At 41.4% G+C, this 19,473-nt stretch overlaps 1 protein-coding gene across 7 annotated transcripts in view; it reads right to left on the reverse strand.

Moving 5' to 3' along the window:
• Positions 1 to 19,473, reverse strand: part of rerea (arginine-glutamic acid dipeptide (RE) repeats a) — a 156,553-nt gene that overhangs the window by 9,788 nt on the left and 127,292 nt on the right. For all 7 annotated transcript variants that reach the window (XM_030139585.1, XM_030139584.1, XM_030139586.1 and 4 more), the window contains 6 exons: positions 13,027 to 13,107; positions 1,888 to 2,050; positions 1,693 to 1,785; positions 976 to 1,175; positions 538 to 699; positions 335 to 448 (listed from right to left, as the gene is read on the reverse strand). In XM_030139585.1, coding sequence (XP_029995445.1) covers positions 335 to 448; positions 538 to 699; positions 976 to 1,175; positions 1,693 to 1,785; positions 1,888 to 2,050; positions 13,027 to 13,107 — 813 coding nt within the window. The remainder of the gene's footprint in view (positions 1 to 334; positions 449 to 537; positions 700 to 975; positions 1,176 to 1,692; positions 1,786 to 1,887; positions 2,051 to 13,026; positions 13,108 to 19,473) is intronic.

Here is a 19,473-nt window from a genome sequence, read left to right on the forward strand (position 1 = left end):
ATGGAAACAGGGTTTCTGAAAGTTCAAAAAAGTTACATCTAACAATTTTTAAAATACTTTGTGAATGAAATATACTTAGAACGTATTAAATCTAGAGGTAACTGATTCTTATGAGAGCCAATGTTACATCATGACACACTAACTGGGTGAGCTTTGATAAATTCTGCGTGGGTTGTACAGTTTGGATAAATGATTATTGGTTTCATGTTGTTTTTAATTTAGCTAGTGTTAAATATACAAAATTGTCAGATTCATGGGTTTTGGACTTTTTAAAGGAGCAGCTGAAACCCTATAAATTCCATCTGGCTGAGCAGTGCAAAGGGCATTAACTCACTTGTGTCTTGGACTTTTTGGCGCTGGCCCTCTCGGGTTCTTCTGTGTCTGAAGCTCCCTTCTCTCGTTGCCGTTTGGCACTCTTCATAGGTGAAGGAGCCTCCTCTTTAATCTTCTGTAGAGCCAAGGCAGTAGAGCGTTTAGGGTACAAGTAACCCAAATGTGCACAAAGGAAAAACTTCCAAGAGTTAGCGCTGTGTTTACCTTGCTGGGCTTCTTCATGGAGTCTGTCTTGCTGTCTGTGCTGTCAGTACTTGCTGCGCTTGGTGAGGTACGTCCGCTGGAGCGCAAATCCTCATTTGTAGGCGAAGCTCTGCCATCAGGGCTGGCTGTCTGCTTCTTACGACCACTACGTAGCGTCGACATCTGTCCGGAGAAAAGAGAATTAACATCAATCATAACAGAACATTTATAACAACTATGGATGTGAAAGCTGTGCATGTTTGTGGCAGTAGTGAAGGTGTTGTATGTTTGGATTTGTGCTGCTCCAAACAAACTCCCCCTAGTGGGACTGATAGTTGTTTGTTTTGCATTTTATCATGATAAGCTCATGGTTCTGAGTTACTCCTGGGATAAACTCTGAAGTTATGGATCCTGAAGGTGAAAATAGAGGGATAGACGGGGGCAGGAGTGTATGCGCACCGAGCCTCGGTTCCGTCGGGTCCTCATGCTATGCTTCCCGCTGAGTCCATCCTCTTCCTCTTTCACAGGTTTGAACATAAATGGCGGTGGGTCCACAGGCTTCTCGATGGGGGGCAGCTCACCGTACTTCTTGAAGTGAATACGGCAGTCTGTGCACAGCAAGATGTTCTCCCGGCCCCCGTGGTGCCAGTCCTTGGAGGCTGTGGAAAGCCATTTACAGTTGTGAAACAACACCCTCGCACAGGTGGTGAGAAGTACAAAACAACAAACAGAAATGATTTTACTCATATCATGATAAAGTGGAATCAAGACAATATCGTTAACTAACAAAACTTAGTGCAACTTATGAGTTAAATATCAAATTACTGCTGCTGCTGAATTAAACATTTAATTTCTCAGTAATAAGATCTCTGTGGGTTAACACTATACAGTCGAAGTTATTAGCCACCCTGGTTGGGATGGCAGAAATGTATTGTCAGATGGGATCCTGGCACTGGGAGGCAGCTGTGTGGAGAGAGGGGAAGGATAATGAGGTAGAGAGTGAGTGAGCTCTAGGCTCATGGCTGATTTGATCAAATTAGTCTTGACATCCTCTGATGCCCATCTGTCACACAGTGCTGTGTTGTGCAGCCTCTCACTGATCCCAATCAGGACAGGAATAGCCAAACAATCCATATGATGAGTGTGAGTGCCTGTAAATGGAATATAACGTCTTACTGGTAGTGAAACAGTGGCGGCAGGCGTAGCCCTTCAGTTCCTGTTCGCTGTCTTCACTGTCAAAGTCATCTTCGCTGGCAGAGCTGAGGTCCACTGGAGGAGAGAAGACAGGCTTTACTTACACCGCTCTGACACCAGAACACATCAGGTCAAGTCTCGTTGCTTCCTGCTTTTGAAGGGGTCAAATATACGTACAGAATTCGCTGGAGGGAGGACGTGAAGGAGTGTTGACAGGAGTGGAGGCAGTCCTTGTCTTGATGCGGCGGAAGACGGGCTGGCGGCGGTGTCTGCGATGGGCTCGACAACTGGCTGCTTCAGGGGTCTTCTTCCAATAATAGTAGAAGGTGATTAGCTCTCCCTGCAATGAACCATGAAACACATTCTGTTAAAGGGGAAAATAGAACACACAGACATCTTTTAATGAGCAGAGCGTTCTTCTGCACATCTGGGTGTGAAATGGTCAAAGATCTGACCTCAAAGTGCAGACCTCACGGCCAACAGTCCACTCTCATTCTCATCCCACAGTATTGTAAACCACAAGCAAACCACAAATTATGACCTATGTTTTCAACCCTTTTGTGAGTTGATTCCACTGGACAGTATAACTGAATGTTACCATGGTAACAAAAGAGCAAACATCTTAGCTGTAATTCATTAGATGGTGCGAGTTGGTTATATTTTTTATTTTTTTTAGTAGTTACAATTCTAAGTTCTCAGTCTAAGAAACACAAATTCCAGCCTCCACCCTTTCTATGGATTTGTTCCAGACTTTGATCGGTTTGTCCTTGGCCCATTCCTAGACCTTCCACCAAGATTCAGGAGCACCAGTGCAGTTCAAGGGAAATAAATATATAAACGGAAATCGGAGGAAAACCTGAGGCGCTAAAAGTACCTTTATTGTTACGGCATGGCTATATTAAACCCAATAATCAAACTCCGACATGCACCAAACCCCCCTCAGGCACTCCAGTTGGTCTTTTTGATAACCAGAGGACAGCTCGATGCCAAAACATGTTGGAGTTAGTTTACTAGGTGATGTTTTTGCTCATGCTCCAGTGCGTCTATTCTGCTCCTCTAACAGTGTGCAACACTAGCTACTGTTAGCTAGCAACCAGCTTCCAACACAGATACAACACAAACACAAGTATGATGCACCATGTTTGAGCAAAAGGGATATATTGTAGCCTTAATATGACCAAAACATGACACTTAACACATTTAAATTGTTAGAAGAAAAAGTGCCTTGAAGTTTTCTTGGATTTTTTAACTGAAAAACCAGAAACAGTCACTATGAAAGATCAGTGGTTAACGTGAATACAACGCAGCAAATAGATGCTGGTATTTAATGCAGCATGTCAGTGAAAGGCCATAGTGGGTCAGTCCATGCCAGGATTTGTAGCTGGCCATGCATGTTTGTGCTGCGGCCTCGTCTGTCCCAGGATTAGGCGAGGAGGCTCACTGAATGCAGGGATATTAGGATCAGTGCAATGGTGGCTGCCTGGGTGGCAGGAGCTTGAATAGGAACAAAAGAACATGTCAGGCAGAGCTTTGGCGCTACAAATAGGGAGTGAAATGGCTCCTCGCCCCTTCACTGGAAGAGTCAATTGAACTTTAATCAAACATTCGGAGGGGCGCGCTTGCCAGTGAGCGAGGCGGATAAATCCAGTGTACAAAAGGCCGCCAGGAAATCAATACCCAACTGAAACATTAACACATGCAATCATGGATCAGAAAGCACTTTGCTGAGGCTGCCTGTGCATATTAACTGCCGCTTTCCGGCCGCACTCATAATACACAAGTCTTGGAAATTGGCGACAGGAGTCAGCGACAATTATGTAGTTTCCTGTAGAGCTTTGCTTTTTTCACTCACCATGAACTCTCACTTGTTAGCTGTCCTCCACCGCTTCTATAACATATTCATGAAGGTGTGAAGTGATTGTTGGGTGAGCAGTAAGTCACCTGTAATCTTTAAAGCCCAGAGGGCAGACGTCTACTGTCTGAAGTCTGTTAAACTGCTGTTCAACAAAGCTCCCAGGGTTTAATGGCTATTGATTGTTTTCCTTCTCTGCCTCAGCTGAGAAAGTTGACATAAATTAGTCTGAACCGCTCTCTCAAATGCATTAACAGCTTTTTGGTAACAGCTTAACATCATCTATAAAAATGACCTGAAAATCAAACAGAGACCGGGAACTTTTTAAACACGTACAAAAGATTAAAATGATAGAATGTGGGATCCTCCTGCATATTTATTGATTCCAATTTTCATAAATGTAACAGTTAGGTTACATGCAAGTAAAGGTACTTTCATGTAGTCCTTATCTTGAGAAAAGTGAGACTTCTTGAGGCCAGTTGGTTTCTTGTCGGCTGCTCTGAAAACACAGGAGGTGGCCAGAGGTTGTTCCCTTATCGCTTCAACAAGTTGTGCAAATATCTGACATTAAGGCACAACTTAAGTCTTTTTCAATCACTGCTTTGATTGGCAGAAAATGCTCGACTCAGTGGGCTTAGGCGAGTTTAATGAGATTTCCCTTCATGTGGCTCTTAGGGGAAATTCATATCTACGAGTGCCTGTAGGACTCCATCTTATCAGGCAGAGCAGCACAGGGAACATTCACTGAGGGTGTTCAATGAAACCTTCTCACATTTCAGGAAAGATTAAGGTGTTTCTCTGCATTATGGTAAAGCTATTGCGCTCCTGTGGAAAACTGTCCCAAACCCACAGCTTGTGCTTAGTTTTTTTAAGGCCAAAAGACTTCTGCAGATGAGCACATCTGGAGTTTTGGGATGGATTCCACATGCCTTACCGAGCAGAAGCAAAGAAAAAGCAGCAGGGCTCCTTAAAATATAAAAAACAGGGAGAAGAAGGAATGATTCGCCTTCTAGCTGAGGGACATTTACAGCCCTGAATGTAACCCTGGTATAACTTGTCCTGACAAGAACAGAACAGCTAATGATTATTATCCGGTCTAAAAGCTCTATTATGTTGCCATGTGTTTGTGCATCTACTTCAGCTGGAAACTTCATGTGCACCTCCCTCTTCAGCCTGGCCGGCCGGTTGGGAAAGTGGGGCGCAGGTGCTAACTGAGGGAAGGCAGGCGTCCTGATGTGAAATCTAATTGAAATGTGCAGATCAAAAGTGTTGAGCGGTGCCGAGCGCTGGCTTTGCTCTGTGCTTAATGACTGTTCTCAGCAGTGCCTCTCTGCCTCCTCGCTGCAGGCTGACAACTACACGTACTCAACAACAGCTTGGCAGACACAGAGAAAGGTCACCCTGCCTCTCCATCACTTACACTGTGTCAAGTACCATTATATTAGGCAGTGGCTAATGAAAACATTATCTTGAGCTCTTGAATGGGAATTAACAGGTGCACTGATGAACTGCTGTCGTCACAGGTAAATCAAAACAGAAAAAAAACAACAAGAAGCTTGAGATAAGTTATTTGTGGTTAGGAATAAAGAAAAAAAAAAACACAATAAGTCCATGTCCATGAATATTAATTTTGCAGACACAACATCTCTGCAACAAAAGAAACATATTTTAGTTGAATTACTGTAGGTTGGAAACATGTAAGAAGTTACAAAATAACCCTAAACCTACTGAGCTGGTCTCATTGGATGGATTTAAAGTCATTTTCAATGACTTTAAGATGGGGTAAAGCAGATCTTTACCCAATTCATATTCATGTTATTGGCTTATGATGAATGTGCTCAATTGCTTTTGATATTTTATGATTCTGTAATTTATTTCTTCATATACGTTGTATGTACAACCTCAATCTGTTAACTATGCTACTGCCTGTGTTTTTCTGGTTAAATCAGTGGAAAATTAAATGTGAATTTGTGTCAAACTGAGACTGAAGCTGTCTGCTGTCAAACAGACACATATGTTTGATTTCTCTGTGTACTTCTGTCTAAGTCACTTTGTTATGTTGCCATGTGCCAATATCAACACTTTACTTTCTGTTTATCCTCCATGATAGTGTTTGGTTTGCATCTACAAATCCAGGCATCCAACCAAAGATAGTTTTTCGTCATAAATGAAGACAACAGTACAACGTACTTCATATTTCTGAAATCATTCTTGAATGTCTGGAAAAAGAAAACCTGATAGAAATTGAGACTGGTCCTGGCCTCAGAGCAATAATTTTCAGCTGTCCACTAAATCACTGCGCAGCAGTACAGAGTGTGCTGCCGCTCCACAGAACATGAGATAGTGACAACATAAGCTTGGTATTATAAGGCCTTTTAAAATGCCTGCATCTGCAGGAGCTTTCTGGCCGTTGGATTATCCGACAAGGAAAGGGCTTACCCTCCTATCACGACACTCTGGGCCTCAATTCCAGTTTTTTGCTACTTAAAATGGTTGCCTGCATAAAACCGTGTAAATATGAAATGGAAGTGGAGCTCTCGACTATAAACAGTCATATTTCCTTTACATTAATTCAATCATCCATCAAGAAGAAAAATTACAATCCATCTTGTCCAAGTTAGAATTGGGACAAGAGGGGAAAACTTAGGTTTTAGAATTAAGAACCTAAAAATGCCTCTTGTAACAAAAACTAAAGTCAGGACTGGCATCAAGAGTCTACTCAGATTTGTACTAGTTCTTAACGCAAACAGTGTCTGATGTATATTTAAGGAGGTCCATTTTTGCAGTTTCTTAGAGTTTGGTTGCCTGGGATATTTAGAGCAGTAACAGAAACCTGGTAAATAAGAAACATGCATTAGTATGAACATGTTTTCCTCAAACAGTGGACCAGTGCTGGTACACTACTGCATTTGTGTTCTATTTCATTCAGGTTTTTACAGATTAAAATGACACATCTTCACTCCTACACCATATTCTACCCACATTGTGTTAACACAAAACAACAGGTGATAGATGGAAACATACTGTATTCCAATAAAAACAAAGTACAATTGCTGTAAGTCATAAAAAGTTGGTTGGTTTGTTATGTGCGTCTTATGCCATCTGCTCCTCTAGCAGATGGCAGAAACTGATATAGTTTGTCCTGAATCCACTGTACAACACAGACTGTGGAGAGCAGGATGAGTGGAAGTGGAGGAGCCTCCAGTGGGCTCGGTGGTCCTGTGAGCGCGGGCAGGGCTGAGGGCGAGGGCTAAACTCATGTATTTACACCCTCATCCCCTCTCAGGCCCAGGCCTGAACAGATGGTTTCTGTTTTTCCTGGCAGATTTGTGACAGAGCCACAAAAGGCCCCTGCTTTGACATGAAGCCAAACGGTTAAGGCCGTTACTGGCAAGAGCAGGAGAAGGAGGAGAGAACAGGGGAGAGCTGAGGAGGGGGAGGGACACTGTGGAGGAGAGCTGAGAGGGAGAAATAAAGAGCCAATGGAGGATAACAATGGACAATCATCAACCTGAAATCCAAACGCAGCTTTTCTTTGAGAAAAAAATCTCTCAGCAAATAAAATCCGCTGTGAAAATCTTAAGGCAGTTTAGCTGCAGCCAGGGGAGTGGAGGGAGCATGTGACTTGTGGGTTCTGGTGGCTGATAGTGAGTTGTGTAAACATCCATTAGTGCAGCATGAACCTGCGCTCCTCCTGCTTCCTCCTCCGTCTGCAGCTCGAGGAGGGAGGACTGCTCTCTGATTCATTTCAGGCAGACGAAAAGGGGAACGTGTTTCTCCGAGCTAAATCAAACCCGAGTTTAATTATGTATGTGCTCGACCTCTGTGCTGCATATTCTTCATCACGTAAGACAGGTTGTACGGTGCGTCGTTTCACTGAGTGGTGCTTGACTTTTATATCATCCTAATGCTTACTCTCACTGTAGGAGGGACCTTTGTAAACGTTTATGTGGTTTAGCGTGTCACTTTCTTAGATGAAAAAAACAGCACGTTTAGTGACCTGGATTTCTTTCGACGTCTTAAACTGTATGTGGATGTACTCCACAGTCGTCTCAGTGGCTCATGGGGGCGGTGTTAAGCACAGTTTCTATGCTCAACTTAGAAACTGGAGCAAATTTCAACTTGCCTGTCAAGCTGGGAGTTAATCTTGTTGTGGGAGCGCTAAAGAAGCGGCAGTAGTAAGCAACATTATATTTTCACAGCTCTTGGTTTACATCACTGAGATTGTAAAAACACAAAAGAAATAAAACAGTATATTATTGCATTTTCATGATTAGGGACCTTTAAAAGACACAAGTTTACAGTATCACACTACAAATGCACTCATTTTTTTTAGTTCTATGTATATTTTGTTAGATAATATAGAATAATAATATGTAAATGCAAAAATATTTCTATGACATTCCAGGATAATATCAAGTCAAATTAAACAGAGTAGGATTATGAAATATTGTAGTGTCAGGTTATTTAAAAGGCTTGAAATCTGTAAGATGTCAGAACAAACGCATGGTGTGTTTGTTTTTTTTTACTGAACTAATATTGTTACAGGCAAATTTACACTTGTCAAAGTTTTATGAGGTAAAAGTATAGATATGAGTCACGTGTGTAATTGGTTAAAAAACCTACAGCCCACAGCGATGCCTTGAAGCTCCGACAGACGACAGAGACTGAATAGTGAAAGGACCCTGGCTGGTGGAGCAGAGTGTATGTGAAAAGCAGTTAAATAGACAGCCATTCCCCGCTGTGCAGAGTCTTTCTGCTGTAGAATGACTGAATAAGCTCTGCTTTCACAGGTCAGGGATGCACATGCTGAAGAATCAGCACTCGTGTTTTTCCTGCTGTAAGCGCTTTTGCCAATGAAAGCAGATTGGATGGCAACAGTGCCTTTTTGCTGGAGGGTCGATCCTGCGTGTTCTGCTGATAAGCTACTCCCCAAAAACCACAACATGAAGCCTACCAAAGAAGTCAATTACACAGAGCGCTCCGACTCTCCATGCTTCATCTATTAGGCTTAAATAAATAAATAAATAAATAATATTTGCCTACACTCGGGTGCGCTAAATTGCCTGTGGTCTGCTAAAAGAACATCAATACATGCTGTTAAAGCTCCCATCAGCCGACAGCGATTTCACTGCCTAAACAAGTTATATCATTTACAAAACACGGAAGCCTTTCTGTCACTTCTGACAGCTGCTGCCAACTGGACCAGGCCCCTGTAGTTTGTAGCTGGTTTAATTAGTGTTTGAACCAAAGTATTTATATTCACACTCATCCCCAAGGATCTGGCCGCTGAGCTAAGGACATGGCAATGAATTCAATTTGACGTTTGTACAGATTGTACCAGGGCAAACATCTGCTGTGAGGTTGTGTTGAGAACACTGTTCTCCTGTAGGCCATCCTGTAAATGACAGGGCCTGGAGGAGGGGAGGGTGTGAGGGGATGAGAACAAGGATGCTGCACATCACCTAATGGTTGATCTACGCGCCAACACAAACACAGCACTGTTTTAAAAATCACCCCAGGTGACCTGCCCCCGGACATCCACAAAAATATCATGACATGCTCTACAGCTTTTGTGCCCTTTGCTGCTCTACCTCCCACAAAAATAAAATATTAACTCTCAACACAAACCATAACAGAATTATTATTAAATCCACAACAAAACCCTGACATTTAAAAGGTAGTTTTCCAGTTCTTGTTGCTACACATCAAGTTTTTACAATGAACATCCGCCAAATTATTTGTCATATGAGGAAACTTGTTTGAGTTGTGACGTCAACCAGGTTGTTTCACCTTTGTCACACACAGGTGGACACAACATCTATATGAGTCAATCCAGTGTTTTACTCTTCCTTTCTTACCAGTTCAAGTAAAATAGATCAAGAAAACAAGCACAGAGACAAATGTTTCTATAACTTATGTTATATTCCATCATGCTGTTTATAAACTAACACTTCAGCTGTTAACTATGTCAGCATTTACAATTCTGTGTCAATGTATGTACTTTATTATTTAAAGGTAGACGGGAAACAGAGCAGTCATGAGAGAGTAAACTACAGGAGGTGGATGAAGCCCCTTGAGGGAAAACAACTGAAAAACATATACCAGGCTTTTGCTCTGTGCTTACAGATTGTTTTACATTGCTTCACTGAGTTTATTAGATTGTGGCTGCTCTCTTGTACTATGATTATTTTTTTATTATCTATAAATATATAGTACAGATTTTCGAAAGTAAATAAATGACCTTTGTGGACAGATAAAGTAAGTAAATTATATTTATTTTCTTGCCTTTTAAAATCTCTTATTGGAGAAAAAGGCTCAAGCTGGACTGCTAACAATTTCAGGCATGACTTATTTTTGCCTGTTTTTTACTCAGTGATGCATATTTTACGTTGTGCTTTGTGCATTAAAAACAAACTGGTATCTGAGCGAAAATAGTTTGGTCCTTATAACAGTACAAAGATTTATATGTAAATATCATCTGCAAGTTTACGTCTAGAAGACATTTAATTTGCAAGTTAACAGCTCCGTTTTTTCCACCAATTAAATCAAATGTTTTTTTGGCGACAAGTGACAAAGAAGCCCAGATTTAGGCACTCTAATTTGATTTAATTTTTGCAGTCATCTCTTTCTTTCAGCTGTAGCTGATACAAATCTGTTGAGTAAATACTGTCTGTTGATACCCCCTGAAACCACATTTTTATGAAAAACCCCTCCAGTAAAAATATCAGGCGCAGAGCTATCTGTGATCTGCCATTTCAGCATATTTAGCTGTTTAAACACTGGAAGCAGCGAGCTCATGTTCCATGACGTCCTCTCTGGAGTGAAGGAAATGGTGGCAGCAGAGCCAGTTGCAGACGGTCAGACGACACACCCACTTCCCCCTCTGGGCCTTTATGTGACTTTATATAAAGCATTCCTGAGTGCTAGTCAGGCCTGGTGTGTTTACACAGCACTGGGTGCTTACCCTTGGCACTGGCAGTTTGAGCTGTGATGGCGCTTCAGGGGCAGCGCGGCTAATATGAGCTAGCGGGAGGACGAGCGTGAGGCAGACACAGTGCTGGACCTCTGGAGCCCTGGATATCAGCCCAAGGGCTTTGTGCTGTGTGCTCCGGCTCAGCGGCAGCAGTGGTGGTGGTCAGGCCACGACTCGGGGCAGGACATGTCACAGAACACCCGCATTTGTGGAAAGCAGCTCATTTTTAGTCACTTGGCATGAGAGTATTATTATAGAGTCGTGTCTGTGAATGAAGATAAAGTCACTCAAATATCTGAAGATGATGTGCTCATGTGCAGAGATTTCAAAATAAATGACAGATCAGTCTCATAACACAAATTCAATCTGAACCAAGGACTTTTTTCTTTTTGTGTGTGCATGTGTGACAACCTGGCTTTTCCGTGTCTATACTGAGCTAATGCCCCAGCTCACCCCGCTCACTCGGTCCCCTCTATGCTCCCCTTGCTCTTCCAGTCATTTTCTTCTCTTTTCATATGTTTAAAGGGCAGTTTATTTTCCATTTGCACAGGGAAAATTAATCTTTCTCTCCTCTGTGGTGGTGGCAGGCCTAGATCCTGGAGGAGGTCTATTACCTCTGCTGCCAAATAGACTCCCCCTCCAGGTTGAATTGCATTAATACCTCCTTTATAGCCAATCAACTGGACTAGTCATATATTTCAAAACCAGTAAAAATAATTGAAGAAACCTCTGTGAGGAAACTGTATTCACATACTTTAATCTCTTATTCAAGAGGCTCAAATTGGTTCTGAGGAATAAAAAATGTAGCACAAAGGAGGTGGCATTAAGGAGTTCTTGAGTAAAAATATTACATGATATGTAAAAATGTTTGAGAAGCTTGGCTGACATATCCTCAGCTCGGAGCAGACGAGGAAATGAAGCGGAGAGAAGTATGACAAACACCTTTGATTTTCTTTTGATGTCTGTGTCAGCACTATATCGGCACACTTCCAGCGGGAGCAGCCTCACAGAAACAGCAAGGTCTGCACTGCTTCATGAATCAAAAACGCATATCTGAGAATAATTTAACAGCTAAGTCAGACTTGTGGAGGACTTTGAAGCAACATGTTCACGTACAACATGTTCCCTTTATAATCGATTACACACATGTTAAAAATCTAAATCTCAAAGTGTAGCCTGCGTAGGTATGAGATGAAATACATTAAAACATTGTAAATTACTCCAAAAAACCTCAACATTAAATTCGTGCCCTGTCTACATTTTGTTTTCAACACAATAATCACATGTAGTGAGCTTAACTGTTCCGATTAATCATTGCTAGGACGGATTTGACCCATTTGTACCATGAGACAGGTTAGAGGCTTGTCCAATGATGATTAACACACACACACACACACACACACACACACAGAGAAAGGAGGGAAACTCTGACAACAAAAGCCTTCTGCTTGTGTACATACATACCACAGTTATAGTTCCTTAAATTCAAACAGAAATAAACTCGCTGTGTCACCTTTAATTAAAGGTTGCAGTGGAAAACGGCAAATACTGAAACTAACACTAACAATTAGAGACAAAAATAACTAAATGACTTTAAACACTAAAGACACAATAAAATGTGCAATGTAAACAAAAAGTCTGGAATCTGAAACTGACTTGACAAGGAGTAAATCAGTGTAATTTGTGGTTCTTTAGTTTGTTTACATCACAAATATATATAGTATATCATAAAAAAAAAAGCTCCGGATATCATTTTTTTGGCAGGGTTATTAAATATCTACAATTATATGGACACAAATACTATTTTGTGATCAAGAATTTCTCAATTTGCCTTTTAAATATAACAGTATGTGATGCCACTGCTCACTTTATTAGCCACTATCAGATGCAAAATGAGCATATAAAAGTGTTTATTTGGAAACAAAAAGCCGTACTGTACACTATTCCTGTTTATGCCTTGAAAATGTAAGACAAATATAGTTTCAGCTGCTACTTTCACTAGTGGAACATGTGAAAGTCAACACAAAGCATGCATCAAAACGGAGTCTGTACATCTGAGATACACTATAAACAATGTGGCTCACAGCACATTGGCACGTTTTGTTTACTACTGCTTGTTTACTGCTAACAGCGGGTGCTAATTAATGTTCAGCATGCCACTTGCAAGGTTTCAGTGGCTGTGTGTAAAACTCCATTTTTGCCTTTTCTTTTTGCAGGTATAACAAGTGTGTGTGTGTTTTTCCAGACAGCCTGAAGTGAGGTCTGATAATACTGCAGCTCAGTTGTTGGCAGAGTACTTCTTATCAATAAGGCCTCAGGTTAAAAACCAGCCTCGCTCAAAATATCACTGTAAAATGTTTTACTGCTGGAGCTTTCTATTAGTTACAAGAAAACCACATGTACCTTATTTTATAGCTTTCAATGCCATAAAACAAATGACGTGTGTTGAGCAAACTTTTACAGCACATACAGAAATAAACAATCTTACCGTTTCTTTGTTAGGCAGAAGCTCTTTCCGGATCCTGAAGAAGTTTTTGCCGAACTGTCTCAATCCTTTAATGAAGCGCTTCTGCAATTTTTCACAGAGGGAGAGAGAGAGAGAGAGAAAAAAACCCCCAGAACAGTTAGTATCTGTGAAGTCAGCTAAATGTTAACCGCATAAAGTAACTGGCTACGACAAAAAAAAAAAAAAAATTGTTTTCATTTTGCTAGTCTGTGGTTGTAGAGGTTTGATGTGTATCTAGAAACCTCTGTAGCCGTTTAAACTCCGGAGCAAACACAGCCATGTCAGGGCAAAATGAGAAAGGAAATGACAAGTAAAGCAGGGTGAGACGCTGAGATTAGGCTTGTCTTTTCATGTGGAGAGAAAATACAGCTAAATAAACACAGTCAAATACAAAAATACATGCGACAGACCCACAGAGGAACATGGTGTTAATCATGCAAGAGAAAAGTCAAGAAAAGTGAAAACCAGAAGTTGAGAGTTGAAGAAATGTCCTCACTGTGCATGGTGAACAGTTTCTATTTTTGTCTGTACAATCTGGTATTTATAAAAACATTAAAAAAGAAAAACATGTATAAAAATGTAGCTGACATAACAAACATACACAGAATAATGAAAGGAGGTGAACAGCACAGTGACAGATTTTGCTACTTGGTAAGATCGGACTGAATCTGACATGAACTAAATGTGGACACGACACCTCACCTCAGTGAGCACAAAAACAACACCAGAAAGGAATAAACAGCCAAAAAGCAGAACAACCTAAATGCATTTCTTCTCCTTTAAGAGCCACAGACTGCGAGCCATAAAAAGCGGAGGCTGAAAACATTCATAACCAGCGAAGCAGACAACCAACAGATTTACTTTCTTGTTCCAGAGGCGAGCCCCGTTCGTCAGTGATCTCAGCCAACCGTTTCCACCAAGTAACTCCAGCAAAAAGCACGGAAAAGTCCTCTGGGAGCACGGCACAAATCTTTACATCCAGACACAGGTAAAGGAAAAATTAGGGGGCAAATCCACAGCGTCTCTGACGATACATCGCTTTTTACTCTTCTTTTTTTTTACAAGCAAGAAATAGCTTGTCACTCTCTGCTCTTCCACTACAAAGGGGAAGGCTTTACATGTGATCTTTCTGCAAGAGAGCCTCTGGTTCGCGGTGGGCTGGAAAACCCGGAGTGGAGTCCTGGGTTCAGTGTTAGTGTCAGACATAGCGCTCATTTCAGCCTGTTTTCGATTTCTTAACACAGCTCAAATAGGCTTAATGCATCTCCCCCCGCACAGGAAAACCCAGGCCACGGATTGTTGTTAACACAAGACCAAAACTGCCCATTTTCTTGAGAGGCAAATTCAGCAATCCTCTGAGTGTATTCAGAGCTCAAACTGAACTAGCTGCCAAACAGAGGGAAGGCAGGCTCACACAATTTGTGCAGAGAAAGGTCTTGGACATGGTGGAAGGAGACATGTGAGATGCAAAACCAGACATGGATTCTGTCCTGTATGTGAGGAGTTCATTTTCCATGCCATGTACAGTACGTTATGTAACCACAGATTGTTTACATACCCAGCTTTGGTGGGGAACAAAGGCCAAATTTACTGAAGTAACACAGCCAGCTGCAAAACAGCCTCCTTTTAGAAGAAAAAATAACAGGCCAAAAAGAGAGACCTTTCTTAACAACAACAATAATGTGAATAACTGTATTTATCCTCATTATGCAAACAAATTCAAAACTTTCAAGTTTGAGGGTTGTAATGTGTAATTGTGAGGAACAAAATACAGAAGTATATATCAGTGTTGAACCAGACTAAATAACCAAACAGAAGATGCCTGATCAAAAGCCAGATGTTAAACAGTTATGCCTCGCTGACAGTGAGACAGAAAGTCTGTATCATCAGTGACATAAAACAGCAGTTCATTTGCATTAATCAGGCTGAAAGTGCAGCGGTTGATTAGCCAGTAGATGGAGCCGTCTCCAACACAAGCGCTCCCACACACACAACCGTCTCCAACCACTCAAGGGGTTAAGAGCAGATTACCATTTGGACTGTCAGTCAAAGTTCTGCCGACCGACCTATAACCAGTGGAACGCCACAGCAGTCAGAGGATAAACACTACAGGGTGTATTTGACAGATCATGACACAACTGGGTAAATATTCATCTGAAATATAACCGTTAATAAATCTGTGTGGACAAACGGAGCAAAATATTTGAACAACCCTGAGACCAACTTGGTGCAGAATGAAACTTATTGCCTGTTTTTAATGGATCTCCCACAGCCTAAAGGTAAAACTTCTGCATCAATACCTGCTATGACACAAATGAATTAGACCTGCCCGTGCAGCCTGTGTGTCTGTCCTAATTATGTCACCTTAATTATGTTCCCAACTGTACTATTTACACAGTCTGTCCATCCGTCTCCACAGAGAGGCTGTGTGCATGCTCTCTCTCCCTCCTCCCTTCCGTTTTCTTTCTCTCGCTGGCTCCCCCTCCTCCGTCTCTACATGTCGGCTCCAGTTTAAGGCTCCATTTCAGCTGCCTGGGCTCACTGCTCTCCAGCCCAGCTAATAAATCATCCGCCAATCTGCTCCCTGAATCCTCTGCCCCTGCTCCGATTGCTCCAGCCCTCCGTTGCTAGGCAACACAATGGTGGAGGAGGGGCTGAGAGAGTCAGAGTGAGCTAGAGAGAGAGAGGGAGGGGGGGAGGGGGGGGGGGGGGCTGGGTGGAAGTGCTACCAAATGGCCATCCGCTGTGCTGAAACAACAGGCTTCTCTCTGAGCGTGTTCCCGAGAGCTGGCGCTTTCCCCCGCCCCAAGTTTCCCCTCTGCCTAACAGTGCACTATTGTGAAGCTGAGAGAGGAGACGTATAAAAGGAGGACAAGAATGAGAAAAAATGATTCAATAGGCTATTGTTGTGTGTGCGCACTTCCTGCTTGAGAGTTGATTATTCTAAGTTGCAAAACTGGTTAAGATAATGCGGACATATGCACAAAGATGGTATCGGGATGACAAACAGAGCCTACACTCACGCAGAGGTTAATTCCTGCTAAATGTCATTCTGTGAAAACACTGACGCAAGTCAAACCTTCAGACTCTCGTGCTGTCCAGCAGCAAACAAAGGCACTTTCAGTCAATACGGAATCATTATACTTGACTCGTTGTTAAAGGTTGACCTTTACAAGCTTGATGTGTTTAAACCCAGACGGCCAGCTCAAGAAGCCAAAGGGAAAAAACACTGCTACGTCTGTCTGATACCAAATATCAGTTTGCAATGAGGTGACCACAGTTTGCAGGGGGGGAAATCACAACATGCTATAAGAACAAGAGGGTAAACCACATCGACATACTCTAGACAAGCCACATCCTCCTCACAGTCACTGTATCTAAAGATAAAAATCTATGTTTAGATGCAATAATATTTAGTCATTAGTATGAGGAAAATAATCTGCCAGCCTTTGTCCGACAGAGTAACATCCTCTGTTTCCCTCGGCTTTCACAGACACAAAAGGTGACAGGAAATTCCAGCACACGCCCATCCTGCCTGCTATTTAGTTACTAAACAATCCTAAAAAGCATTGCTGGCACAGCACCGCATTGGTTATAAAACACGGTGTTGACACTAAACCTCTATTTTAGCAAACAGAGTCCTCTGCTGACCACGACCATAGACGTCAAGCGTCTGATCTAATATTTAAGGATAAAATATTCACAAATTACCTCAAATTATGAACAGTGTGCAGAAATAACAGTTCAACAAGTACATAATAGTGTTAAAGGACTGCCCTATCTTGTAATACCACTTTATGCCTCTAGAGTGAATTTCAGTAACTTCTAATCTGCCCTTTGTCAAACAGAAGATGGTGAAGTAGTGCTACCTATAGGGCATATTTAACCTCATGTCAATCATGTGAAAGGATGTAGATCTGAGAGGAACAGAAGCGCCACAACAGCTGAATATTTCACCCAGTGTCTATTATCACCACCTCCTCCCAGCAAGAAACCACATTCAGTGGCACACAAAACCAGCTGTGGAAACGGAAATAAAACTAAAGTTTACATTGGCATTGATTTTCACTGGTACAGACGGCTCTCGGTGAGTAAAGGAAAGATATTTAATGCTGAACTCACAACATTTCTTCACAACCACTGAAGGAGGCCAATTGTATAACATTACAGAGAGTATAAATATACTCGTTAAATGAAACGATATGTTTCTGATCAAAATGAAGGAAATAAATATACCAAAAAAACGTGTTTGGGTAATTCAAAAGATACCTTTAGTGCAGCTAATAACACAACCTGTATACAAAAAAGGGGCAATATATGGTTTTCCTAAGCTAACCCATGCTAGCATGCTAAGCTGATACATATGAAGATTATGAGAGGGTATTTTCATCTTAACTGGCTCTGATTTCTGGCAGTTTGACAGTAGACACCAACACCACAACTTTCTGGTAAAATGCTGCCCCCATGTGTTAATAGTTGAGATGTAAACTTACAAATTGCCCCTTTAAAATAATCTACAGCCTCTAGCAGGTGATATGGGGAGCCATGTTGTGTTTAATATGCCTTTAGTGGGTTTTGTCTCTGGTCTGTAGGCTTGTGTTCTACCACTGGGGGGGCTGCTGCTCTGTGGTCTCCCTCCTCTTCCTCCCACCCGTCCCTTAGTGCTGTCGGCCGCCTGCTCCAGTCATCCATCAGCTGAGGACACACCGAGATAAGCCTCGGCACAGTGCAGCTGGCTGAGGAATAGACCTCCCGCCCCACAGCAGTCATAGATCAGCCTCTGTGGCTCTGACACGGCGACACACAGCACGACTACGACTGCTGCTGCTGATTGTTTATATGGCACCTCCTGTTGGCCGATGCATTATTAGCACCATTTATTTACTACAAAGTATGACAGCAGCTTCAGTTAAGGAAGTTAATTCATAAGATCAAATATGCAACTTCTACAACTCCTCAGTGATTTTCACCAAGGCTGCAACTATGGTAAGAAGATGCTAAGCAACCAGATTAGCGTGTCTAACCTACACAACTCAATATTACAGGCTGCAAAGGCAATAAATGTATGCATATGTGTATCATTGTTACAATTACTATTATCATTACTTTTTTTGTTATTAGAATACCTTAGTCACTTTCACACCTGTATATGTCATGTCTATTTATAATTATATTTACTTCCATTTCCTGTAGATTTGTATATATGAAATTTTGGTTTTTTTCCTGCTTTATTAGTGTATTCTATTTATATTATTTATTGCTTTTATCTCTTCACACTTTCCTTTTTTTGTTTTGCTTTTTTGCTAGTGTTTTTTCCAAGAGTGTTTTTGTAGGTATTGTGACCAAGTAATTTCCCTTCTGGATCAATAAAGTTTGTCTAAGTCTAATTATTACTACTACTTTTATTATTAATTACTACTAGTACTTCTAATGTGCAATTGCCTGTTTTACCACTGTTTTTATAGTTATCATTTTCTTTTCCTTTTTATCTTCACATTTTTCTTATACATGTATATTTGGTGTTGTGCTGCTATGGGAACCTTAATTTTCTGCCCAAGGGATCAGTAAAGTTCTAATCTCATCTCTCTAATTTCCTAGTTTAATTGCTAATGGAATGTTACGTGACAGAGACAGGATCTAACATTTGAGTAACTGTTAGGTCTGCGAGTACACCTCTATTTCCTAATGTTTGCAACATGTGCAGGCATTTTAATCAAAAACAGGCAGTGCATCTACACTTGCCCAGAAAGTGTCAGCAGCGACTGACGCAGCCCAAAACTTCAGCAAAAACTGCCCTTTTGTAAAAAGTGTGCAACAGGAGTTTGGTGGTCTGAAAAGACACAAGCTGTCTGCTAAATAATCACATCCTGTCCACTAATTGCAACAAGTGGTCATTTAGATGAGAGAGCTGCTCGGAGATGTAACTTTAGTACTATTTTGCACCAAGGCATCATTTATTGGCAACAGCTGGTGTGTCTTTAAATGTAAACGCGCCGTGTTCCTTGTTTAAAGGAGTTTATTTCTGCTGTCAGAGCAAGGGAAGCGAGTGTTGTGTGGGTAGCACGCATTGATTTGGCAACTGATAAAACAAACACATAAAAAAGTGGAGTGGGGTTGCCTCTTTCACACTTCAGAAAAAGCAGAAGGCTGTTCAATGTGTTACTGTTTGAAATGTTTTTACCCACCCATAATAACAGATTACATCTTTTATTTTCCTCTGTCTGCACACTCCTTTTTTTCCTCACACTTCTGCAGGCTGTTTTAGACATTTTATTACATCTTTTAAGACTAGTCTGTATGGAACACAAGATATGAAATTAATGCAAAGAGAAACTACTTTAACTTGTATCATCTAGAAGTATTTCTTTGGATTGATGTGTTAGCTGAATGTCCCCCAATACATTTGGACCTCTTTACATGCATACGTTT

Source organism: Sphaeramia orbicularis, chromosome 7 (genome assembly GCF_902148855.1).
Source record: "Sphaeramia orbicularis chromosome 7, fSphaOr1.1, whole genome shotgun sequence".
Classification (NCBI taxonomy): Eukaryota; Metazoa; Chordata; class Actinopteri; order Kurtiformes; family Apogonidae; genus Sphaeramia; species Sphaeramia orbicularis.